Source organism: Urocitellus parryii, chromosome 15 (assembly GCF_045843805.1).
Source record: "Urocitellus parryii isolate mUroPar1 chromosome 15, mUroPar1.hap1, whole genome shotgun sequence".
In the NCBI taxonomy this organism is placed as follows: domain Eukaryota; kingdom Metazoa; phylum Chordata; class Mammalia; order Rodentia; family Sciuridae; genus Urocitellus; species Urocitellus parryii.
Genome location: NC_135545.1, coordinates 57,292,649 through 57,317,236, shown reverse-complemented (window position 1 = coordinate 57,317,236; position 24,588 = coordinate 57,292,649). Strand labels below are relative to the sequence as shown.

The following is a 24,588-nucleotide window of genomic DNA, read 5'->3' as shown; positions in this document are numbered from 1 at the left end:
CTGAGGCAGAGCCTGGTGTCCAGGGTCACTGGTGGGAAGTGAAGGTTCAGGCAGGTGCAGAAAACCAAGAGGACAGGACAGGAGGCAGCCCTTCTGGTGCTGGCCTGGCCTCTAGGCCTGTGTCCAGATGGCCTGGGTGAGGCTGCTGTTGGTGCACCTGTGTCCAGTGACCCCAATCCTCCTGCTCCTCGAGGTGCTGTGGCCTCACTCCTGGGCATGGTAACATTGCCGGCCTCTGGCTGGTGGGGTGCCAGGGCTGTGAAGCGCCTGGCTGAAGTGCAGGTGTCCAGCCCAGTCAGCACTGACCGCGCTGGTGTAGGAGCCAGGTGGAGGGCTCCGTGCCTGAAAGGCAGGTTCTCTGGGAGCCGCTCTCGGGGAGGACGGTGCTCACTGGAGGCCAGCTGTGCTCCTTCCAGATGCCCTGGAGGGGTCATTGCATTGGAGGAAGACACCTGAGATCAGAGGGGCTGAGAGCTGGCCTGGAGGGGCCGGCGCCCTGTGTCTAGAGAAGGGTGAAGTGGCAGCTGTCTTCAGAATTAAGGTGACCCAGCAGAGCCTCCCCCGTGTAAGCACAGCCTTCCACATGGACTTCCCTTGGTCCCAGTCCTCTGGGACCTATCCCTGGCTGCCTCTTGCCTGTCCTCCTTACAGGAGCCCCTCCAGCCCTGTGGGAGCCAGATGTCCCACCGTGGTTCTCGTTGGTGACCAGGGGCTGTCGGTGGCAGAGGTGCTGCCCACCAACCTTCAGGGCCCTTGGCTGGGGCTGGGCTTGGTGTCCCAGGAAGCAGAGTGCTTCCACCACAGTGAGGCCAGTGTGGGCCTCTAGTCTCCCTGACGGTGGGGGACGTGACTGGGAAGGTTCCAGTGACTCCCTCTGACTTAGGTTGAGTGGCTTAGAACACCTCTGTAAAGCAGGGTTCAGCCTGGCTGTCCTGTTCCCTGAACCAGGGGCCGAGGGAGATACCACCAGGGGCAGAGGGAGAACCCCAAGATGCGGAATGTTGTCATCATGTCCAAACACTGCTGTTGAAAGTCCCCCAGCACAGTTGGGGTGCTGCTCTGAGAGCTACAAGTCACTGCCAGGTGGAGTGGCAGAGGAGGCTCCCCAGGGGCAGAGGCCAGGGCAGGAAGAAGCTGAGGAGCAAGGGACTTAGTGCCAGGGAGGGTGGCCAGCAGCACGGGGACAGTTTCAGTGAATGGTAGCAAAGTCCAGGATCACGGCGCCTCTTGGCGTCCATATCAGCTGTCTTCCATCTGAAGCCACGTGGACAGGCGCTGGCCTCTCAGTGGGTCTGGAAAGAGGCGCAAGTGCCTGTGGGTGGGTCCCATGGCACCTCTTGAAGTGGGCAGTCCCGCCCTGCCTCCCAGGGGCTCGGTGCGATTTGTGGAGAGGCAGAAGGTGCTTCCAACCTGAAGAGACTGGCACCTGCCGGCCAGGTGAACTTACTTGTTAAAGCCCTGCTCTGCCGCCAGCTCCCCACGCTGCCTTTGGGGTAGGCCCCTGTGCCTGCCCTGAGCTGGAGGAGCCCCAGCCGTCCGTCCCATGGTGGCAGGGCCACGTGGCCTCCCTGGCGTTTCTGCGGGCCACTGTCCTTAAGAGCCACCTTGTGTGTCGGGTCCTCCCTGCTCCTAGGCTGTCGCCTGGCTGTGTCACTGCTTAGAACCTGGCGTGGTTTTGAAAAACCCTCCACCTCAGAGATGAAGTGGAAGGCCCAGGTGCTGGTGTCCGGGGGACTGCCTTCTGGCTGGAAGTCCAGGGCCTCTGGGCGGGTCTTCAGAGATGTCCCCAGCTGTGCTGTGGCGAGGCTGTGTTGACGCTGTGCCCCCCTCCAGCGCAGGCCGTGACCCCTGGAGGATGCTCGTCAGTGCCCTGCTACGCTGTGAGAGGCTGCCCTTCCCGCGCCTGGCCTGGGCCTGGGCCTCCTCCTGGCCGACTCCCGGGAGACCCAGAGGAAGAGGCCTCCTGCACACGCACCCCACAGCCCCCTCGGACAGGACTGCCCCTGTGTTTACCCGTGCCCTGGCCTTTGGGGACAGGCTTGCCCTGGTGGATCAGCATGGCCGCCACACCTACAGGGACCTTTATTACCGCAGCCTCCGCCTGTCTCGGGAGATCTGCAGGCTCTGTAACTGTGTGGACGGGGACCTCCGGGAGGAGAGGGTGTCCTTCCTGTGCGCCAATGATGTCTCCTATGTCATTGCCCAGTGGGCCTCGTGGATGAGTGGCGGCATCGCGGTCCCCCTGTTCCGGAAGCACCCGGAGGCCCAGCTGGAGTACTTCATCCGGGACTCGCGGAGCTCTGTGGTTGTGGCCGGCCAGGAGTACGTGGAGCTGCTGCACCCAGTGGTCAGACGGCTGGGGGTCCCGCTCCTGCCTCTGTCGCCTGCCATCTACCTTGAGGCAGCAGAGGAGCCGGCAGAGGGGCAAGAGCAGGGGCAGGAGTGGGAGTGGCGGGACCGGGGCGCCATGATCTTCTACACCAGCGGGACCACAGGGAGGCCCAAGGGTGCTCTGAGCACCCACCGCAACTTAGCAGCCGTGGTGAGTGTGCGGCGTCCTCCCATGCCATCGTGATGGGCCTGTGGGTGAGGCCCTTTCTGGGTGGCTTAGTCCTGACCCTTGCTCACAGCTCACCACCCTGCACACGCCTCCTGAGTTCTTGGTGACAGAGGGTCACAGGATGCATGACCTCAGCCTCCCTCACCAGGACAGCAGGGTGGGGCCCATGAAGGTAGAACAGGCCACTGTGTGGCGTGACTCAGGCCTCAGGGTCAGGGCCTGGAGCTGAAGGCAGGAACAGAGTCCGGGTCTGCTCCTCTCTTGGCCCTCCAGTGCTCTGTAGCCTCAGCCCCCATGTGGGCAGAACGTGGGTTGTCCCCTGCTGGCCTCAGACAGCGGCCGTGTGCACGGTGAAGCCTCGTGCAGCGGGAGCAGTAGGATGGGGGCTCGCTGTGGGTGGCTGGGCGGGCGGCAGGGGTGCAGCCAGCTCTTCTGGAGGTCCGTCTGGACTGCTCTCCAGGCAGAGAGGCCAGCAGGTGTGCAGGGACTCACAGGGGCTTGGTCCACAGCTGCTCAGTGAGTCGGCCACACCTGCCACGGCCAATGGCAGAGCTCAGTGCAGGCCGTGGTGGTGGCTGTCCTTGTCAGGCCTGAGCTCTGCCGTGGCCCGTGGCCCAGGCCTGGACAGGGCCAAAATCACACGGGGTGTTTGTAGAGGCCTTTCCAGGGTTGCCAAAGCCCCAGAGGGTGGCTGTGCCCCCGTCCCTGGTGAGCGGTGAAGTCACAAGTCCTCGGTCTGTTCTCACCTCCCTTCATCAGCCATGGGAGGGACAGAGCTGGCCGTCCTCAGGGCCTCTGGCCCTTTCTGGGGGGCACACCTGCAGCCTTTGCCGTGTCCCCTGCAGGTTACTGGGCTGGTCCACGCTTGGGCATGGACCAGAGACGACGTGATCCTCCACGTCCTCCCTCTGCACCATGTCCATGGCGTGGTCAACAAGCTGCTCTGTCCACTCTGGGTGGGAGCCACCTGCGTCATGCTGCCCGAATTCAGTGCTCAGCAGGTGAGTCAGTGGGCCCTGGGAGGCTGCCCAGACCTGGGGGTTTGGGACAGCCTGTGTTCATGCCGCTACGCCTCTGGGTGCGGAGTCTGAGATGGGTCTGACTGAGCCGGATGGTGTGGGCGGGGGGTTCTGTCTGGAGGCTCCCTGGGAGGCCCATGCTGCATGCGGCTTCTGGAGGCTGCCTGTGCTCCTGGGCCTTGCTCCTCAGCAGTCTCGTGGCCTCCTCTCATGAGGCCTGGTGCGTCATCCAGCACCCTCTGCCCATTCTCAGACCCTCCAGGTGGGGCGACAGGTTTGGAGCGCAGGGAGGAGGGTGGGGCCACAGTGGCCCTGGCAGCCACTGTGTTGCTCGCGGTTCTTGTGGGGGAAGTCCAGCTGGAGGTTCCTCAGTCTCCCAGCATCGTGGTCCTCCCTGGTGCTTCTGCTAGTGTGGGCCCTGGGGCTGCGGTGGCAGTGGTGAGTCCCCGTGCAGGGCAGTGTCTCCAGGGCAGAACAGACACTGCTTGGGAGGGGACAAAGAGAAAGGGCCTTCCTTCCTGCGAGAGGCTGGGTTTGGGTCCCTTCTTTCTTCGGTTTTCGTCTCCATGGAGAGTGGTGCTGTCAGTGCCCTCCCCTGAGCTCGGGCAGGCCTGGCCTGTTCTCCTTGCCCCTGGCTTCCAGGCCTCTGTCCTGTGCTAGAGGCCAGGCGCTCCCTGTGGCAGACCTGCTGTGGTCGCCCACATCGCCCCACTGTGTGCAGAGTGTGTGGCCTGCACTCCAGGGGCACAGCCGCCCATCCCTCCTCTGGACCAGAGCCGGGGGCCTTGGAGGTCAGGCCCATACTCCTCAGCTCAGCACGGGGGGCCTCCACTGCCTCCTCCTGGGCCCCTGGCATGGAGACTCTTCTGGAGCCTATTCTGGGATCTCTGCCAGGGTCCCTCTGGGGTCTCTGCCCGGGGTCTTTCCCTTGGAGTCTCTGCCCTGGGGTTCCTCTTCTGGGGTTTCTGCTCTGGAATCTGGTGACACTCTAGGCCAACTTGTCACATGAGTTCTTGTTTTGCTTTGTTATCTGGCAGTGCTGGGGATGAACCCGAGCCTCACACATGCTAGGCAAGTGCTCTACCACTGAGTATATTCCTAGCCATTTCTGTTTTTATTATTTTCTTTTCTTGGTGGTTCTGGGGATTGACCCCAAGGCCTCCTGGACCCTAAGAAAGTGCTCTACCACTAAATGACATCCCAGCCCCCTATTTTTATTTTGAGACAGAGTTTTGAAAAGTTGCTCAGGCTGGCCTTGAACTTGCAGTCCTCCTGCCTCTTAGCCTCCTGAGCAGCTGGGCTCACAGGCTGTGCCACTGCACCCAGCTCATTAGCTTATAAAGAGGGTGAAATCTTACATGTTTGCAACTCTTGACACTTCCTTGGGATTTTCTGAGAACTCTGCAGTCAGAACTCAATATGGAAACAAATCTGACGCTCTGACTGCGGAAGGCCGCCGCTCTCCGTAGTCCTATAGATTCCCTTGAACTGGAGCCTGTGCCAGTGAGACCAGCTTTCGGTGCCGTGGGCTTCAGTTGAGGTTGCATGTGGAGTACAAGTGCTGAGTGACAGCTGTGGTGGGGTTTCAGTGCTCTGAGGCCTTGCACTGTTGTGTCCCTGGGGACTCCAGGCTGCCAGGGTCCATGACATGCCTGGGAGGGTGTGGGGAGGTGGTGGACGGTCCTGTCACCTCTGGAGAGCAGTCTGTATGTTCGACCCTGCAGGGCCTCTGTCGGCTGCTCATGCCAGATAGCGCTTCTCTGGCCACTTCTTGGGTTGTGATGGTGATTTTGAAGCGGTGGTTGACGGGGACGGGCGGCGCTGCAGACTCCGCTCTGGGGAGTTCCAGCTGCAGACTCCGCTCTGGGGAGTTCCAGTGCACAGCCCACTTGGGCTGCTGCAAGGACTGCTGCTGAAGCCGGGCCGGGGGCCGGCTGCCTCCGCCAAGTTGAACAGAGCAGAGCACTGTCGCTGCTGCTTCCAGTGACCTGCGGACGATGTGCGCGTGGGAGCCCTGGCTCAGGAGCAGCTGCCCTCTGCTGATCCCCAAGTGCCCAGAAGGCAGAGCCCTCCCCAGCCGAGGCCCTGCTGAGCACACAGGCCCTGCTGCATGCCGGTGCCAAGGCTGTGCAGCCCACGAGTGGGAAGGGGTGGCGCACAGCCAGGGAGCAGGGCAGGGCCCACAGTGTGAGGGGTGGCTGTGTCCAACACTGAGGTGTGCTCACACCAGGTGTCTGCCACATGTCCACAGCATCAATCTCTCGTGCACCCAAAGTTCACCAGCAGAAAACTCCCCAGGCACCAGGAAAGGGGCTCAGGCTGCCCCTGCCTCTGGTCCATGGGGTCAGGGTGTCACTGCACCCAGGCAACCCTGATAGTGTCCAGTATGACCACCAGCCAACTCCCCGGGTCGGGGAGGCAGCAGGGGACCCGCACCTCCCTGGACACCCGCTCCTCCTCACATGGCAGCCTGCACAGGGCCGTGCTGTGCCACAGGCCGAGCTTCTTCACAAAGTCAGGAGGAAGTGGGGGCCTCATCAGGACAGGACCTGAGCCGCCTAACCAGAGCAGGGTCCCTCCAGGCAGACCACGGGTCTGGCACCAGTTCTCTCCTGCAGAGGAGCGTAGCCTGCAGTGAGTCGGCTGCGTGCGATTCTCCCTCCCCCTGGGCGACGGTGAGCAGCTGAGCTGGGAAGGCTGGGACTGCTGGGCGTCCCCCTCACTGCCCGTTAGCGGGAACTGCTGGGAGTCCCCCTCACTGCCCGTTAGCGGCAGCCTTGCCTGTGAGGATCAAGGGTGCATCGCCCGGCTCCTGTGCCCTAGAGGGGCTGAGGTCACGGGCTGTTTCCCATGGCAGGTGCGTCCCCTACGCTGGAGTCTTCTTGTTTTGTAAAGTGATTCTCGAGGCTCGCATTTTAACTTGGACGACTTTAGTCTTTTGATTTCTCAGAAGGTGCTTTTGATGCCACTTGTGAGAGATCTGCCAAACCAAGGCCACGCAGGTTTCTCAGGTGTCCCCTAGGGGCCTTGCAGTCTCTGCGCAGGAGCTCAGGCCGCCCGCCACGCCTGTCGCCTGTGTGTGGGTGGGAGAAGGCCTCAGGCTCCTCTGCTCCGTGGCCGTCCAGTGGGCAGCTGTCCTCTCCCAGTGCTGGCGCAGCTCTTTGCCCTGGGCACCTCCAGCATCGCACGGTGGTGGCCTCTGCTCTGGAGCCGGCTGTGGGGTTGGGGTGTCCTCCACCTTCACTCTCCTTTCCAGGTTGATTTTGGCTCTTCTGGGCCCCTCCCCTTCTGCGTAAAACGAGGGTCTGCTTGTGGCTGTTGCCTAAGTGAGCAGCCGCAGCTCGGCGTGGGGGAGGGGGCGTCCTAGCAGCCTGGGGTCTTGCGTCCACACACCTGGAGTGCACGTCTTTCCGCTCCCTCTCTCCCTCAGTGGCCTCGCCAGCCCTTCCTCGTCACAGCCAGCCCTGGCCCTGTGTCCATACCTGAGCTCCAGGTGCTCCGGCCGCCCACGTTGGCCTCCTTCACCCTTTCTCTGTGGTGCTGTCTGTTGCTGAGTCTCCCGGCAAGTCCCCGGTCTGGATGGTGTGCCTTCCGGCTGCACAGTGGCTCTTCTTGCAGTTCTGCTTCTCTCTGCAGTCCTCCATTTCCCCCTTTGGTCCACCTTGGCATCTAAACTGCCTGGTGTTCTAATGTCCTTGTTTGGTCACGCTGACCTTTGTCCTCTGAGGCCCACTGCAGCTGATGCTCAGCATCTCACGTGCTTGAGGCTTGGGGTACGGGGCCCTGTCTTCAGTGACTGCTGCCGTTTCCCTGTGTGCAGTGCCTCTCCTCTCCCGGCCACTGGGGTAGGGCTCGTTTGCAGGTATGGGGGCGAGGGCACGGGCTGGGCTGCAGATTTTCTGCAATGTGCCTAATTCCAAGGCTGTGGTGAAGCCGTGTGGGCCTCCCCAGGGGCAGGGCCAGGGCTCTGGAGCTTTCCCTGCTCCCGTCCAGCTGGTGGTGTTATGGAAAAGCCCGAGTGGGGAAAGACCTGCCATCTTCACACAGAAGCTCATGCAAGTGTCCTGGGCGAGGCACAGAGTTTGCGAGAGACTTGGGGTAAACAAAAGGCTTCTCTGACTGTGCTAGCCAATGCTGACCTCAGGCCAAAGTAGTCTCCTGGGCTTCTGGTGGCCTCGTCAAGACTGACCTGCTCCTGGCTGCAGACCTGGAACCCCAGCCCTGGGCCCCTGCTCCACTCACAGCTTATTTTTCCTTCCTGGGGCTGGGCTCAAGCGTGCCTTTCAGAGAGCCCTGAGGGGCCTGGGTCTGGTCTGGGAACGGCTGTGGTGAGCACTGCCACAAGAGCCCACGTCCAGCGTACATCCTGGGTTGTCCCCCAGCCACCTCCAGGGCGCTTCCTGTCTCTCCCCAGGTCTGGGAGAAGTTCTTGAGCTCTGAGACTCCCCGGATTAACATGTTTATGGCGGTGCCCACAATATACGCCAAGCTGCTGGATTACTATGACCAGCACTTCACCCAGCCTCACGTCCGGGACTTTGTGCGTGCCGTGTGTGAAGAAAACATCAGGTGGGTGGAGGCCCCGTCCCGCAGGAAGGCCCCGTGGCAGCTGACGGGCCTGCTGTGCTCTGCGTGGCCGCCCGCCCGGGCCTTGGTCCACGTTTGGCTCTCCGCGTCCTGGTCTCCGTCTCTTCTCCTCCCTGCCGCGCACATCTGTGTCCACCGGCCTTCTCGGTCTGTCTCCATCCACTCTGCCTTCTCTAGAGCTAGGCTTAGGTTTTCTCTTCTGTGGTAGTTTTTGGAAGACTTGTTTATATTCTAAAATATACCCAACAAATTTAAAAATGCCAACAATTGGGTTTTAGCCCAAACTTGTTTCCATCATGAATCTTGCACTACGATGATGCAGGGAAGCCCAGGGCCACCTGTCCTCCCAGCAGCTCGGAGGCGGAGGCAGCAGGGTCACAAGCCTAATGAGACCCTGTCTCAAAAAAAATAGGAAGTGCTGGGGTGCAGCTCAGTGGTAGAGCACCCCGGTTCAGTCCCAGCATCCCTCACAGATACACAAAGATGTGTACACAGGTGCATGCAGGTCCCTGCATGTGCGTGTGCGGAGCGAGCTGTGCGTGTATACGTGTACATACATGTGCACACACACGCACCTCTGTGGTGATGCTGGGTGGTGACACCCTAGGTCACCTGTCCCCGTGCGTGAGGACAGAGCTGAGCCCGTGGTTGTGCCCTAGGCTGATGGTGTCAGGCTCGGCGGCCCTGCCCACCCCTCTGCTGGAGCAGTGGAAGCACGCCACTGGCCACACGCTGCTGGAGCGCTACGGCATGACTGAGGTCGGCATGGCCCTGTCCAACCCGCTGGCCGGAACTCGCCTGCCAGGTAGGAGTAGCCCCTGAGCCTGCACCTGGAAGCGGGGCCTAGAGAGTGCTGCCCTCTGCCGTGACCGTGGCGGACACCCTGGGTGCTCACCACCGCCGCCCCTGCCCCTGCTGTCCCACGTGGTTGAGGAGGAGGCAGGAGGGCCCTTTTCACCCCGGGCCCTGTGGGTCACCAAGGGGCACAGGGACGAGAGGCCTGGAGCCCCCAGCTGTGGCAGGAGCCCTCAGCAGCCCTGGAGCCCAGGTCTCTCCTTCCCCCGTGGTCAACGTCTCCCCCAGTGCCTGGCTGGCAGCCTCGCGCCAGTGCTCCTTCCTGTGGCGGCCTCTGCAGGTGATGGGGGTCGTCACCTGTGCTAGCAGGTCACTTCCCTCCCTTTGCCTGGGGTCTTCTAGGCTGGGGACGGTTGTGGGCACAGCCAAGATGTTGTGAACAGGGTGCTGGTTTCCTCGGGCACCCAGGCTGGGCTGCAGGGCTGCTGGATGCTCCTGTGCGTCCGCCCCACCCGGCCACGTCCTGGGCTCTGGGGTCTTCTGTTGGGTCTTCTCTGGTGAGTGGTGGCCTCAAGCGTTGCTACACGTCACTTGATGTCTTTGAGGCTTTATGGGATCCTGGAGCCGGCCGGCCTTGCTGTGTCCCTCTCGGTGTTTTGCTCTTCCAGTTCCTCTGCCTTTCAGTGCCGTGTGATAGCCCCAGTTTCCCAGGGACTGGGGAAGCCAGTGTCTATTCCAGGTCTCAGACCAGATAGGGGACAGTGGCAGCACAGGCATGAGCAGGTGTGAGCATCGTACTGCAGGTCAGCATGCTGGGCGGGTGGGAGGCTGTGTACGGTGAGCAGTGGGACCCGTCACAGGGCCTGGGAGCCACGGGGCCACTAGGGCTCTGTGGAGGGTGCAGTAGGCTGCCATCAGGGCATCCTGAGCAGAATGGCGGGCTCTGGTGGCTGTGGGGAGAGCTGCCAGTGGGCGGGAGATGGCGAGCAGGCCTGGCTGTCATTGTGAGAGGGAGGCAGTGCGAGCCATAGAAGCTGATCTTGCATCGGACCCTGGAGGACAACGTGGGCACAGGCAGCCAACAGCTTGGCCAGCTCACACGTGCCATGGCACTGCTGTGTGGCAAGGCCCGTGTGTCTGCGCCAGCCTTGCCCTGTCTGCAGGGGTGGGACGGAGCTGGAGACCAGGCCCACGGCCCCAGGCTCCCCGGCCCTCACTCCTCGTGGTGTGTGATGGCCCACAAGAGTGCCAGTCTCTGCAGTCCCGGCTCAGGAACTCGGGTGCCATGTCCCCCCAGCCTGACTACAGGCTAGAGCCCCGGCTTGGGCCCCTCTTCTCCTGGAAGCAGGTGCTCTGTGGAGGGCTGTCCTCACGCAGCCCTGGGGTGGCAGTGGTGCCACCCTGTGCATACTCAAGGGCACTGAGGCTGGGGACCTGCCTAGTGGTGCAAGTGGACATGGACCCATGCCTTTGGGCAGACAGGGCCACCCTGAAGCACAGGAGTAGGACAGGGGCCTCCCCTGCCTTAGTGAGGGGACAGAGATGACAGAGGAGCTGAGGCTGCAGCAGGAGGGGAGGGGGCAAGACAAGGCCTTGGAGGGATGGCCACAGAAAGGGGTGTTAAGGTGCAGGACAAGAGCCAGGGGCCAGGGGACTTCCAGTGGTGGGGTGAGGAGGGCGCCTGGGCTCATGCTGACGGGAAAGAGGTCCAGAGATGGGGAAGGGTCCAGAGACGTTGAGACTCGGGGCTGCCTGGGAAGAAGCTGGAGTGCAGGAACCTGGGTCCTGAGCACCTGGACACAGCTTGTCTCGCCCCACGACAGCCGCTCGCCCACAGTGCACCTGCTGCTCCTGGCTGGGAGCCGTGCAGCAGCTACGCCACATCCGGAGCATCTCCTGGCAGGCGTGGGGAGGTGGGGTGGGACTCTGACCTTGGGGCCAAAGGGTGTATCCCAGCCAAGACCCAGACCTGTATTCCTGCTTCCTGGGCTGCTGCTCTCCTGTCTGCGGAGCCTCAGCGCATTATTCCTGCAGTGGGCTGGGCCACACCACCACCAGAATTCCCTCAAGCTCCCTGGAGCCTGTCAGGGCATGGAGGGCAGCCCCAAGTGAGAGGACTGGCTGCAGGACCCATGTCCAGTGTCCAGCTCCAGCTTCCACCTCGTGGGGCTGCTTGAGGGGAGAGGCCTTGACCAGCATAGCGTCCTGCCTTGACAGGGCTCCAGCCCTTGCCGCCCGTGTCCCCTCTGGTGGGACTAGGCACGCCAAGGCAGCACGTGCCTGGACCCCAGGATGAGGGGAAGGCTGATGGAGGGGCTTGGGCAGAGCGGACGGCTGTCCTGCAGGGCGGGGACTGGACTGGGACAGTGGTGGTGCCCCTCTGTCGTCCAGAGTGCGGTGATGGGCAGCTGGTGCGGTGGCGCTCTCACAGGCTCCCATGGGTCTGTCACAGACACCTCCCAGAGCTCAGCCACTGCCAGTAGTCAGGCCTGTGTGGGCAGCTCACCTGTTCCTCCCTGGGGGCAGCACTGTGGCCAGGTTCTGGTCCACCCACAGGTTCCCACTGGCTCCCAGAGCCTGAGAAGGCTGCTTCTGGCCTGGTGAGCTGGAGCCCAGGTCACGTTCCAGGGACAGAGATGGTAAGAGGGCTCGGGGCCCCAAGGTGCTGCACCACTGCTGGACAGGTGCTCAGGGGACGGAGAGCCAAGCCCCTGGTGGAGCCCGAGAGGCTGAGGCAGCACGATGGCAAGTCTGAGGCCAGCCTGAGTGACTTAGCAAGCCCCTGTCTCAAAATAAAGAGGGCTGGGATGCAGCTCCGTGTGCAGCACCCTGGGAGTCAGTCCCAGCACCATAAAAAGGAGGACAAGAGATCAGAGTGGCCTGTGTGTGAGGGAGGGCGGGTGGTCCCGTGGGTGATCCCACCCAGGGCCCTGAGCTCATGCCTGGTAGACGATGGTGATATTAGCATCGGGTCCTTGTCCCCCCAGGTTGAAGAGCACCTGAGAAACGGTGGGACGAGAATAGAAAGTAAATTTATGTAAGAAACAGAACAGGGCTGGGGTGCCGCTGTGTGGAGCACTTGCCTGGTATGTGCGATGCACTGGGTTTGACTCAGCACCACACGAAATACATAAATAAAACAGGTACTTAAAAAACCTTTTTAAAAGAAAGAAAGGAAAAGAAATGGACAGAGTCTCCTCTGGAGGGGAGGGCCCCAGAGCTGTCACTCCGGGAGGAGGGTTGCTTTGCCCCTTACAGATGACGTTAGGTTCCTTGTCTTGTGCCTCTGTGACCAAAGGCAGAAAAGAACCGAGCAGGGGTGAGTGCTCATGTTGGGAAGTGCCACCCTGCCCTCCCCGGGCCGTGTGGGCAGCTGGTTGGTGGGGAAGTGCCACCTACCCAGTTCCTTTTGGTCATCCGCTACCTGTTCTTGGCCCCGGTCTCAATGGCTTTGACCTGCCGAGGCCATGGAGCTCCTGCCTGGGCAGGTCCATCTGACCATCTGACCATCTCTGGCATGGTGGGTCAGCTGAGGGGCTGGACCTCAGAGCTGGGCTGGCTGCCCTCCCATACCCACCCAGCCTGCCCCAGCAGTGGGTCCACCCTGCAGTGGTGCACGGCACCCTCTGTGGGTTTCCCCACTGCATGGCAGAGGCTGCAGTCACCAAGGAACAGGGACCTGGCGCACAGCAGAGGAGGCTGCAGCAGCCCTTGGTCTTGCTCACCAGTGACGCCAGGGAAGCGGCCGGTGTTCACCTGGAGGTCTCAGCCCTCCTGGCTCCTCCTGGCCCTCTCTCTGTAGCAGGGCTGCGTCCAAAACAAGGGCAGTGTGGACAGACCTGCCAGGAGTCGGGATCTGGGGGCTGGGGGCCCTTGAGTGGCCATCCTGGGGCTCTTCGTCCCATGGCACACCCCACGATTCTGGCCATGAAGATAAAGGCCCTGGAGCCACTCAGTGTACTCGGAGTGGCGAGTCTGGACAGTGGCTTCATGCCTGTGCGGGTGCCACTGCTGTCCCCTGCTCCACTCCCCCACCATGTGCCAGCTCTGGGGCAGGTGTCTCTAAGGCCGGCCTTTGCTGACCTACTAGGCTCAGCTGGCAGCAGAGATGCTTTTGGAGCGCCCTCCTGTGCCGGGTGGGGCCTCCGGGAAGCATCTCTGCAGCTGGACTCGCCACCCCTCCACAGGCACCACCTGGCTTCAGCGCAGGCAGTACCAAGCAAGCCCGCCTCCCCTCGAGCCAGGGCAGCACCCGCCCTCCTGCCTCAGCAAGCCCGCCTCCCCCTGGTCCTGCTGTCCCCGGTCCCTGGTCCCTCCCTGCCCCTTGTCAGGATGCTCGTGCATCTAGCTCAGGGGCCAGCACTCCCTGGCTGGGCAGGTAGATGGAGTCTGCCACAGCAGCCGTGAGGCCACTTGGACAACCCTGCTGGAGCCTTGTGAGGTCGCCCCTCGAGTCTCAGGCGCGCCACACCCCCCAGCACTGGGTCCCAGCCGTGTGCTCACAGAGCCCCGCTGGCACCCGGGCGAGTGGGTGTCCCCTCTTCCAGGAGCTTCTGCCTCCTGCCTCCTCCTGCCTGTTTCTCCCTCTGCAGGTTCTGTGGGGACCCCGCTGCCGGGAGTGGAAGTGCGCATTGTCTCTGAGGGCCTGCAGAAGGAGGGCTGCCCCTACGCCGTCCACGCGGAGGGAGACGAGAGCGGGACAAAGGTAGGGCCGGAGGCTGCCCCACCTGGCGCCCACAGCGCACGGAGACGTTCCCTTGGGGTGTGCCCTCATGACGGAGGCACTGCTTGGTGTCACGGAGCTCACTGGCCAGTGTCGGTGGGCCTTACCCACAGCTGTTCTCTGGCCACTTCCAGGACATGGACAGTGGAGCTGGCCCAGGCATACCCTGCTCCCCTGAGGCTCCCTGGGGCCCAAGGGCGTCACCATGGCCTGCTAAGCAGCCCAGGACAGCACAGGGACCCATCAGAAAGGTGCAGCTGGAGGGTGCTGTCACTGTCCCAGAGCCCCACAGCCTCAGGTGCCTTGCTGCCAACTGAGGGTGGCTCCGTGTCCGGTTCACTCTGCAGTGGGCAGGGGCAGCCCGGGAGGGCCGTCATCTCCTGTCAGCAAGGGTTAAGAGCTAAACACCCACCCGTCGCAAGGCCCTCAGGTCAAGGAAGCTGGGGTCCCCAGGACGTGGGATTCCAGGCTGGTGACAGGCTGGGTGTGGCTCACACTGACCTGTCGCCTGAGCAGGGTTCCTGTCCCCGTGCCCGGGGCTGGCAGCCTCGGCTCTGCGTGACTGCTCGCCTGCAGAGGCAGCCAGGTAGGTGCGTGTGGGCATGGCCTCACCGTGGCAGCCCGTCCTTGGTGGGCTTGGCCACACCTTGGTTTTTGAGCTTGCTGGGGACGGTCACCGGGGCACTGTCCCGCAAGTGGGTGAGAGCTGGTGGCCCAGGTGTGAGCTGCACATCAGGAAGACTGGAGCCAGCAGTGCCTCTCGCCTGCCTGGGGCTGCCTGTGGGCCTCGCTGAGCTGTCCTGTGTCCTCCCTCCTGGCCTCTCAGGGGCTCCTGGCTCCAAGGTCTACCCAGTCCTGAAACCCGCCTGTTCCCACGGCTCTGGGCCGCCTGCCTTTCGCCTTCTGGCCTCGGGTTGGAGCCCGACTGCCCTCTGCTGGGCCTCGGCTGTGCTGAGCCAGGGAGTTGGCCACGCCCGGGTCTAGTGTGTAACTCCCCAGTGCCCGCCTCCCGGCACCTGCTCACACCCAGGTCTCAGGCCACCTTGCTTGGCTGGTCCCGCCCCCTGCAGCAAGGGGCTGCGCTTGGACCCTGGCTCAGGGCATTCTCTCAGAGGAGTGTCCCAGCGGGGCAGCGGTGGTGAGGTAGGTGCCTGCACCGTCCGGCCTCCCAGGCGTCCTCAGTGCTGGGCTCGGCCTCAGGGACACCTATTGTGCAGGAAGTGGCAGAAACATGGCCAAAGAAAGGGGTGGGGCGAGGGCAGGGAGCATTTCTGACGTGAATTGGATTTCAGCTGCTGCGGGCGGTGATAGCAGCCACTCCCCAGCAGCTCCCAGGCCTGGCTCTGCCGGCTCTGCCTGCGGCCTTCCCTGAGCTACTGCAGGCAGAAAGGAGCACAGCCCTGCCCCCAGGATGCTGGACAGCCAGAGGCCACACAGCCACAGACAGGCCTGCGAGGTGCCTGCGAGGGGACAGGGGGCGCTCGATGGCGAGGGAGCTGAGCAGACACTGAGGCACAGGCCGCAATCCAGAGGCAGCATCTTCTAGAACATTCTAGGTCAGGGCCAGCTCTGCCGGAGGCTGGGGAGCACAGCCAGACGGCTGCTTCTTCCTTGCCTGCCGGAGACACCTCCAGACACGGGCCCCAGCTGCTCTGGGGTTCCTCCATGGCTGTGCAGCGCTCCTCAGGCAGGACAGGGTGGGGGGGCACCGCCCTCTGAGGGCCTCTCTGCCGCGTCCCATGGGAAGGCAGGCCTGCCCCCTCGCTCAGCCGCCTCACCCAGCCGGACGTGGCGCCCCACTCACCACACCCAGGCCAGGGCTCCCCCGCTCAACTCTGGAGCTGGATCGGCACTGGCAGGACTTGTGCGCTTTGCCTGGTGACCTGTGTGGCTTGTGGCCTCCCTTCCCCGGGACTTCCCTCCCTGTGGGCTCCCCTGTGGCCTCCCTTCCCCGTGGCCTCCCTTCCCCGAGGCTGGTCCCGCTGGAATCGGCTGCCTCTGGCTGTCTTCAGGACGGCTCTGGAGCCTGCCTCCCGGCTCTGGGCAGGTGCTCACAGCCCCCGAATGGCAGGAGGGTGCTGTGCTTTTCAGTGCAAAAGCCTCGCAGGGTGTGTCCCGCTGCCTGCCTCAGCCAGGCCTATGCAGGCTGCGCGTCCTCCTCGCCTCCCAGGTGGGCCGCCGGCCTCTGCCTTCTGTGCTGTCATGGGGAGCCTGGCCTGGGGTCGAGTACAGGGCTTGGGCTTCTTCCATGTGTGTGCACAGGCCGCGCGTGTTCTCTGCTCTTGAGCCGAGTGTGTGTTTTCACCCGACTTAAGACCCGAGTGCTGTTGCTTGGGAGCTGAGTCTCCGAGAACAGCTTTACTGTCAGGGCTTGTCCTCACTCCTCCATGATGGGCAGCGCCCACTGCACCCGGCCTTCGCGCACAGGGCAGGGAGGAGAGGCCTGAGGAGCCGTGGCAGGCAGACAGCAGTCACAAACAGGTGGCCTGCATCTGCCAGGTCCACAGACAGGATGGTGGACAATGGGGGGCCTGCCCAGGGACGCTGGCCTGTGGGGCATGCACAGCCCACCCCGCCCTTTAAAGGTCACTCGGCCTCTGTGAGTGGTCGTGGCAAGCGCGGGCTGTGTGGTCTTTGTGCTCAGGCCCCAGGGCCCTTCCTAGGACACCAGGCCCTGATGACCTCTGCCCTCCGCTCTTGACCTGACCCACACAGGCCACCCACCTGTGCCAGCAGTGGCCACTGTGGAGACAGGACATGGCCCCGGGCCACGCCGAGGAGCAGCCTCACCATGGTGCTGATGCCCAGAGGTTCGAAGCCTACTGGGGCTCTGTGTGGAGCCCACCAGGAAGGAGCAGCACGGCCTTGGTGCCCGGGAGCAGCCCTCGTGGAGAGCTGCAGCTCTGCCCGCCGCCGTGCAGACCTCCTGGTGCCTAGAGCACCCAGCACTCGGGGCTCCAGAGTCCCCGCCGGTTTCCAATCAAGGCCCCTCACAGACTCTGCAAGTGCCTGTTGATTGCAACAGTGCTCGGCAGTGGACATCAGGCAGTGGACACTTGGGCAGTGAGCACTCAGGAAGTGGGCTTGGGCCGTGGGCACTTGGGCAGTGGGCATCGGGTCCCTCATCTCTGGAGCATGGCTTGCTGCACACCACAGGGTCTGAAGTGAGAGGAGTGGGCTCTCGGGTCCCTCAGGGGACCAGCACGGGGATCAGCAAGGAGGCTCGCAGCACTCCAGGTTCCCACAGCTGCCTGTGTCTGGTCTCATCCTGGAGCTGTGGTGGCCCTGGCCGTGGCTGGTGGCCAGCAGCTTGGGCCACATGTCCGCGTCTCAGGGCTTCGAGTGTCTGCCACTGTGACCAGAGGGTCCGAGTTGTGCAGCTCTGGCGGGCAGTCAGGTGCTGGAGTAACTGGCACCTGCCCTCTCCCACCTGGGTATGGGCTCCCCTCTGCAGGGGAGGGGCTGACGCCCGTGGCTCCCTCCTCCCCCTTTGCTGGCCCCCAGATGACACCCGCTCTGAGCCCTGCAGGCACCAGGTGATTGCTCACTTACTGAGAGCCAGACGCCAGCCAGGGACCACGGGGGCCCACCAGCAGACCAGTGGCCACACAGCTGTCTGTGCTGCCACCCTGGCCCTGGGCCTTTGTGCGGAGCCAGCTTCTCTTGCTGGGGATGTGGAGGGCTGGGTGGTAGCTGCAGCCGCAGGACGCCTTCTCACATCCCCCTGAGAGACACTGGTCTCCTCCTCTCTCCCGAGTGCAGGCCGCCCCTCTGGCCAGCAGGCTGCTCTGTTGTGGCCCTGCCCCTCACAGGCCCCCGCTTCCCTCCTGCGCCCCATCACTGCCATCTATTACTGGTGCACCACCAACTGCTGCCCCCGCAGGGCCCACGGTGCTGAGGTGGGACCAGGCAGGGCCTCCCACCCAGGCAGGGCATTGCTGAGCAGTGTACCCTTCTCACGGGTGTGAGGCCTCGCCCCTCTATAAAGGGCTGGGCGGGAGGTGGCCTGGCCTGGGTGGGGAGCCGTCCATCAGGACATGAGTCACAGGCCACCTGGCTGGCTGAGTGTCTGCAGAGGTTAGCTTCTTGGTGCCTCGCTGCCCCCTGCACAGGGCCCGTGTCCCCACATGTCCTTTAAAGGGATGTGGAGGAAACTCTGGGTGTTCTGGGGTCCCTAGCCCTGGCCATTTCTTCCAGGAGCTCAGGGTACCCCTCCTTGCCCTGCAGAACACCAAAGCATATAGACTATTACTGCCCTGGGTCTTTTCTGTTTGTTAGAAAAGCTCTTTATGGAGCTACAATCACACACCAAACACTGCCCCTGCGCACACCGTACAATCCACTGGCTTCGGTGGAATCACAGTTGTGCGCAGACCTCCCAGAAGATCCGTGACCACCTGTAGTCATTCCCAAGCCCACCCTCACGCCCTCTCCCCTCAGCCTTGGCCCCAAACGGACATCGTCTCCTTTCTGTCCATGTACATTTGGCCATTCTGGGCTTTTTTTTAATATATATATAATTGCATTTGACAAACTTAACATCCCTTCATGATAAATACTTTAGACAAATTAGATATTGAACAGACATACCTCAACATGATAACAGGCCCCCAACTGACATGCCAATGCTAATCCATAATCCAATCACCCCCCAAAGACCCATCTCTGGATAGTCTACACTGGGGACCGAGTCTCCAATATGTGAGCATTGGGGATGGTCCAGACCCAAATGTGAAATATCTGTGATACATTTTGAATGGAATTTTGCATAACAAAAGTTTAAGTGGAGTTTATTTTTTCATGTGTGGTTATCCGGTTGTTCAGGTATAATTTATTGAAAAGATACCCTTTCATTGAGCCATCTAACTTTATCAAAAATCAAGGACATATTTGAATGATTCTGTGTGTGGATTTGTGATCTCCTTTATTGATCTATGTTTCTGTTCCTTTGCTAACACCACACTGTTTTGACTACTGTGGCTTTATAGTAAGACCTAAAATTATAGCGATTCCATAAAATAACTTTATTTTTTTCAGAGTTGTTTTGACTGCACATGTCAATTTTGGAATTATCTGTATAATATCTGTTTGTATCTGCATGTCCTTGAAGTGTCTTGATTGGAATTACATTATTTCCGTGGGTCATTTAGGAAATAATAATGCCTACGTTGAGGGTGCCAGTCCCTGAACATGGCCGGCTCTGCCCTCTTGTGGTGTTTTCAGCTAAGAGGTGCTGTCTGTGTTTTGTTAGATTTACACATAAATGAATGTTTCTTCTTTTGTTTTTTCCTGCTTTTCTTCTTTTTCAACTTTTGTAAGAGGGGAGTCTCTCCGTTTCTAGTTGTTGCTAGTAGTTGTCTGTGCCTGTGCAGCCAGTCTGTCTTCCTCTGGTAACTTGGCGGTCCTCTGGTGAGCCTCAGGAGTGTTGGTGAGTAACCTGGGGGACCCCGGTGCAGTCGTACTTGCTTTGCCCCGTGCAGCCTCGCAATTGTCTCTTCTGCCTTGTTGCCATGACTGACCTCCAGCACCAAGCCCAACAAGAGTAGTGAAGTGGACATCCTCATCTAGTTCCTGATCTTCATCAAGTGTGATGCCAGCTACAGGCCTTCTAGTAGGTTTCCTTCTGGGTATGACGTGCTGGGCTTGTTGATCACACAGGGATGTTGAAGACACTCGGTTGGCTCTTCTCCCTCAGGCTGTTGGTACCAGGGTCACACTGATGTGGAACCAGCCTGTGTCCCCAGGTGTACCACTTTTGTTATAGTGAGTGTGTGTCCTTAATGATGGTCCCTCCAACAAGGTATCATCGAGCAGTTTGGTTGTGATATGAAATCCTGGAGGGAGGGGAAGCCTGCCGCACACCTGGGCTGCCCTAGGTCACGGCCTGGAACAGCGTGTCACTGTGCTGACAGCTGTGGGCAGTCATGTATCTGAGCATATCTAAAATAGAAAAGGTACAGCAAAAGGGTGGTATAAAAGGTTTAAGAAAGCACTTACCATGGATGGAGCTTGCAGGAGTGGAAGTCACTCCACTGCACACGTAGGCTGCAGTGGATTTAAAAAAAAACACAACTTTCTTCCATAATAAGTTAACTTTAGTTTACTGTAACATTTTTACTTTGAAATTCTTTTTAGCTGTCTGACCCATTTGTATGGACCCTTAGCATAAGACACAACATTGTATGGCTGCATAGAAATACTTTCTTTCTTTATATCCTACTTCTGTAAGACTTTTTCCTGTTTAGTTTTGTCTTTGCTTCTTAAACTTTTTGGTTATAAGCCAAAACACAGTGTGCATGTCAGTGGAGGCCTGTGCACCAGGTCTCCGTCTTCTGCTGCATGCCTTGTCCCACAGAAGGCCGTCACTTCCCTGGGGACAGTGTTGTCCTTCAGCGGGAGGCTCTGAAGTAGAGATGAGAGGGTGGTGCAGGCAGCATGCACCGTTGGCTGTCCTGGTCTCAGGAACCGTGCAGGGCCATTTCCACAGCTCCTCTGCCTGCCTGGGCCGCACCCGGGCTGCAGCACCGTAGCCCTGACTTGGCCCTGGGTAGTTCTCAGCTCCACTGTGCTCAGGGCCACTGTCACATGCGCAGCCCAGCATGGCGCCCGTGCTGACCTTTGCTGAGGCCTGGGCCTTCGTGGGACGTGGGCCTGTGGTTCCCTGGTCTTGTGCCCTCTGCGCCTGGCCTCACACTGCGGGGAGCGTCCCTCCTCCTCTGCCTCTGCAGGGCCTGGTGTGGGATGGTGGTGCTCTTCTGCAGGTTGGGTAGAGTCCACCAGGGCAACCTCTCGGCCTGGAGCTCCCTTTTATGAGGTCTAGCTATGAGTTGTTACGTAGAGTGTGGTCCTAGCCCGTTCTGTCATCTCTTGTGTCCTGACTGCGTCTGGGAGTGGGCCCGTTGTTGACTGTGTGTGTCCAGCGCTGCTCTCCCTCCACTTGCTGACGCTCTGAGTCTTCTGTTCTTATGTCTGTGGGAGTTTATGTTCCATTGCTTTGATGTTTTCCCAGAGAACTACTTTGGGGTTCACTGAATTTTTCCCCTCCCATTGTTCTTCTCTTTTCAATTTTACCCATTTCTGTTCTTACCTCGGATCACTTCTTCAGTTTGATTTTGGCTTGTTTTTCTCTTTTTCTAGCTTCTTCTGGTGATTTGAGACCTTTCCTCTGTACTGATAGATGCATTTGATCCTATGAGTTTTCCCCCAACCACTGCTTTAGCTGCATCCCTCAGATTTCAATAGGGTGTATTTTCATTTTCATTCGATTCAAAATATTTTTAAATTTTCCTTAAGACTTTCTTTTTTTGGCCATGGATTACTTAGAGTGTCTTGTGTTTTTTCTGAATGCTCGGTGATTTTTCTGTTATCCAGTATTGATTTTCTAGTTTAATTTCATTGCAGTCAGAATGTATACATGGTATGATTTCATTATGTTTAAATTTGTTGAGGTGTTTTCCGTGGCCCAGAGTGTGCTTTCTCTTGGCGGCAGATCTGGTGTGAGTGAGGAAGTGTGTTCTGCTGGGCCTGGTTGGAGGGCGCTGCTCACGTTGGAAAGGTGGTGGCTGGCACAGCTCTGCTCTGCACTTCTTGGGTTTCCTCGCTGCTTGTTCTATGACTAAAGTGAGGAGTGTTGGAGTCTCCAGCTGTAACTGTCTATCTTTGCCCATGTGTTTTGAAAGTCTTGTCTGATACACACACATTTGCAATCATTAGGTCTTCCTAGCAAGTTGGCCCTTTCACCAACAGGTGGTGCTGCTAGAAATGTCCTTGGCTATTGAATCTATTTTGTCTGGTGTTAATATAGCCATTTCAGTTTCTGTTTTGTGTTTGCATGGTATGTATGATTCTCTCCCACCTTGATTGTATTTGAAGTAAATTTCTCATAGGCAGCATGTGATTGGTCAAGATATTTCTTCAGTCCAGCCTGACAAGCTCTGCTACTTAACTGGTGTGTTTAGACCATTTACGTTTAGTGTGATTTCTGATGGGCTTGAATTCAAGCCTGCCACTTTATCCTGTTTACTGTTTTGCCCTAGGTTTTTCATTTCTGGGCTTCAGGGATAAGAGTGTAGTTGCTCATTTCCCACAGCCTCCTTGGAATCAACACCATCATGCTTCCGGAAAACTGTAGAGCCTTGCCACACGCAGGCCACAGCACCCCACCCTTGTCTGTGGCAGCTTTCAGCTTCAGGAGTGCAGAGAGCGCGGGAGGCAAGGGGAGTCCTGCTGGTGCACCCAGACGTTCAGTTTCTGTGGCTTGTGCTTTATCCCTGGTGCCCCAAGTCTCCTGCTGCTGCGTTCCCTGTCTGAGTACAGCCTTTGGCGTTACTGGAGACCAGGTCTGCCTGCAGCACACTCTTGTCTCTCTCCGTCCGTACTCCTGGATTTGGAATTCTGGGTTCATAATTATTTTCTTTCAGAGCTTTAAAACTATAGCTTCACCAGGCGTGGTGTGATCCCAGTGATTGGGAGGCCGAGGCCAGAGGGTCCATTCAAGACCAGCCGGGCAACCTTGAGACCCTGTGTGAAAATAAGACATAGAGCTGACCATGGGGCTCAGAGGTAGAGTGCCCCGGGGTTAATCCAAGGACCACACCCCCCCACAAAAAGTCATTCCACTTCTCCCTGCCTCACGTTTCTGAAGAGAAGTCAGTAGTCATTGAACCTTGGTCTTCTTTAAGTAAAGCATTGTCCTTTTCTGACTGCCATCAAGATTCTTTCTTTGTCTTTAGTTTGAGTCGTTGATCATTGGATTAGGTATGTGCAGACGTGGACTGGTCCTACCTGGGATCCTCTAAGGTTCTTGAATCCACAGATTTATGTCCTCACCAGATTTGGGGATTTTACCCAGATTTCACCCAACCTTTCTCTTTCCTCCCCAGCTCTCCTCTGCCATTTTTCCAGGAGTGAGAGCTGTCCGCTGCTGCTGCGGTCATGCTGGCCCTCTCCACTGCGCCCTTCGTTCCCGGTCCCCTCCTGGGGGTCTGTTCTGTGCTGAGCCACCCAGGGCCCTACTCCTGCTTTCCCTCTTCATGTCCTTGCTGAGACATTCTGGCTGTTTGACCCATTTCCAGAGTGTGGCCCTCATTTGTGGAGCGTTCTCATCCCGTGTGCTGTGCGGTCTTTGCCAGGCAGTTCCCACTTCTGTGCCGCCTCCATCGTCCCACTTGCTGATGCTCTCTGATCCTTTGTGTGCTGACTCCTGGACATTCTGGACCTTATGTTATGAGATGCTGGGTCTCGTTTGCACCTATAAAAATAGTGTTCTTATTGGCTAAAATCTGCAAGTCCCAGCCTGCCTTCTCTGAGGTCAGCTTTGTGTGCACCTGTCTCAGGTGTACCACCTGGCGCCAGTCTGTCCACAGCAATGGAACATATCCAGGCCAGCAGAGGGAAATCAGCAAGTTTAAATAGCGTTTGCGGTTTGACTTAAAAGCCCAGCTCCCAGCTCCAGAATGCTGCACCCCTGAGCCACTCCAGCAGCCCTGGACAGGAGTTTCGTGTGAGACGTGCCCTGGGGTGGGATTTGGCACAGCCTTTAGAAGTGGGCAGGCAGCTCACGTCCAGCTGGGGCCCTGAGTGCTGAGCCTGGGCCAGTCCCGTCTCCGGATCTGGAGAGCTGCACTCTGCCTGGGGACTAGTGAGGTGGTCCCGGGCTGGGCAAGGGCAGGGCAGGAGGGTGGCCCTGGAGGGACGGAGCTCTCTCCACAGAGGGCTGTGTTTTCCAACAACGTGTCTGATTCCAAAAAGCACCTGGGCCGGGATGGGAGGTCCACAGCAGGGGAGACCCTCTCCGAAGGGAGTGTGCCCAGTCCGACCTGCCCGTCCCTCCCCCTTTCTGCAGGTGTCCCCAGGGTTTGAAGAGAAGGAAGGGGAGCTGCTGGTCAGGGGACCCTCTGTGTTCCAAGAATACTGGGACAAACCAGAAGAGACAAGAAGTGCGTTCACCGCGGACGGCTGGTTTAAGACAGGTAGGGCCAGCTCTGCAGGGTGGGGCCACCTGGTGGGCTGCTGTCCTGTGCCCGAGTACCCAGCTTCCCCCGGCTCCCAGAGGAGGGTCCTCAGGCTGACGTCCCTCAGGAGACAGAGCCCGCCACACAACGCCTTCTGTCCTCTGGCACACGTGTGTGCACGCCCAGCGGCCTAGCCCCACACGCTCCTTCCAAGTGGTCCTGCGGCCCCTGTCCAGCCACAGCCTTGCCTGTGAGTCCTCCACCTCGGGTCAGGGCCACTGTGGTGCTCTATGTGGTCCTGCCCTGTTGCCCCCACCAAGTCCCTCTGCCCAGTGGCCTGCCCTGCAGCTCGGGGTGTGGGCCAGTGTGGCGTCCTTTCTCCTGAGACACCACCCAGCGCTGAGCAGCCGCCCACCTCCGTCCTGCCTCCTCTGTGAGAAGCGGGCCTGGCCCGGGATCCAGAGTCCTGCAGGACACGGCAGGAATGGGTGTGCCCTGGTGGCAGTGTGGCTTTGGCAGGAGGACACACACAGGAGGAGCCCCTGCCTTCAGTGGGCGCTGGGTAGTCTTCCTCTTCGCCTGCCTTTAGTGTGAACGTGTTCATTTTGTAGTTCTTAAGGCAACATTTTTCCAAAAAGCTGTTTTCCCACGTTGCAGTTTGCTGGCCTCTGTGACAAAGGGGCTGATTCCTTGCTCTTGGGGGCTAGCGGGTCAGGCAGGGCAGGTCTTGTGCGTCTGAGAGGAGAGAGGTAGGGAGGGGGCCCGTGGCTCATGAGCGTAGCCCTCAGCCTGGTGGCCCCAACGACCCTGGAAGCAGAGCTTCTCAGCCCACCAGACCCGCATGGTCAGGAGGCCGCAGGACCCAGCACCCTGGGGGCCCGAGTCACCGGGTCACAGAAGTCGAGGACCCAGCCACCTGGAGGTCCAAGTGCAGTAGAGACAACCCCGGGT

The 24,588-nt window shown here is 59.9% G+C and overlaps 2 protein-coding genes across 2 annotated transcripts in view; one reads left to right on the top strand and one right to left on the bottom strand.

Annotated features, from left to right (window-relative positions):
- The first annotated feature begins 1,315 nt into the window (after positions 1-1,315).
- Positions 1,316-24,074, top strand: Acsf3 (acyl-CoA synthetase family member 3). Its single transcript, XM_077792835.1, has 8 exons — positions 1,316-1,437; positions 1,839-2,542; positions 3,406-3,561; positions 7,994-8,148; positions 8,826-8,971; positions 13,554-13,666; positions 23,529-23,655; positions 23,986-24,074. Exons 2-8 carry the CDS (start codon positions 1,856-1,858, stop codon positions 24,072-24,074), a joined length of 1,473 nt encoding a protein of 490 aa, XP_077648961.1. The 5' UTR covers positions 1,316-1,437; positions 1,839-1,855.
- A 266-nt stretch (positions 24,075-24,340) lies between these two features.
- Banp (BTG3 associated nuclear protein) overlaps positions 24,341-24,588 on the bottom strand; it is a 68,028-nt gene continuing 67,780 nt past the window's right edge. Inside the window, exon 7 of the mRNA XM_077792834.1 lies at positions 24,341-24,372. Coding sequence (XP_077648960.1) covers positions 24,341-24,372 — 32 coding nt within the window. The remainder of the gene's footprint in view (positions 24,373-24,588) is intronic.

Coding starts and splice junctions, on each gene's coding strand:
- Acsf3 (XM_077792835.1), top strand. CDS start 1,856: ATGCTCGTCAGTGCCCTGCTACGCTGTGAGAGGCTGCCCTTCCCGCGC. Junction 3,562..7,993: donor CCGAATTCAGTGCTCAGCAG/GTGAGTCAGTGG, acceptor GTCTCTCCCCAG/GTCTGGGAGAAGTTCTTGAG. Junction 8,972..13,553: donor GGCCGGAACTCGCCTGCCAG/GTAGGAGTAGCC, acceptor CTCCCTCTGCAG/GTTCTGTGGGGACCCCGCTG.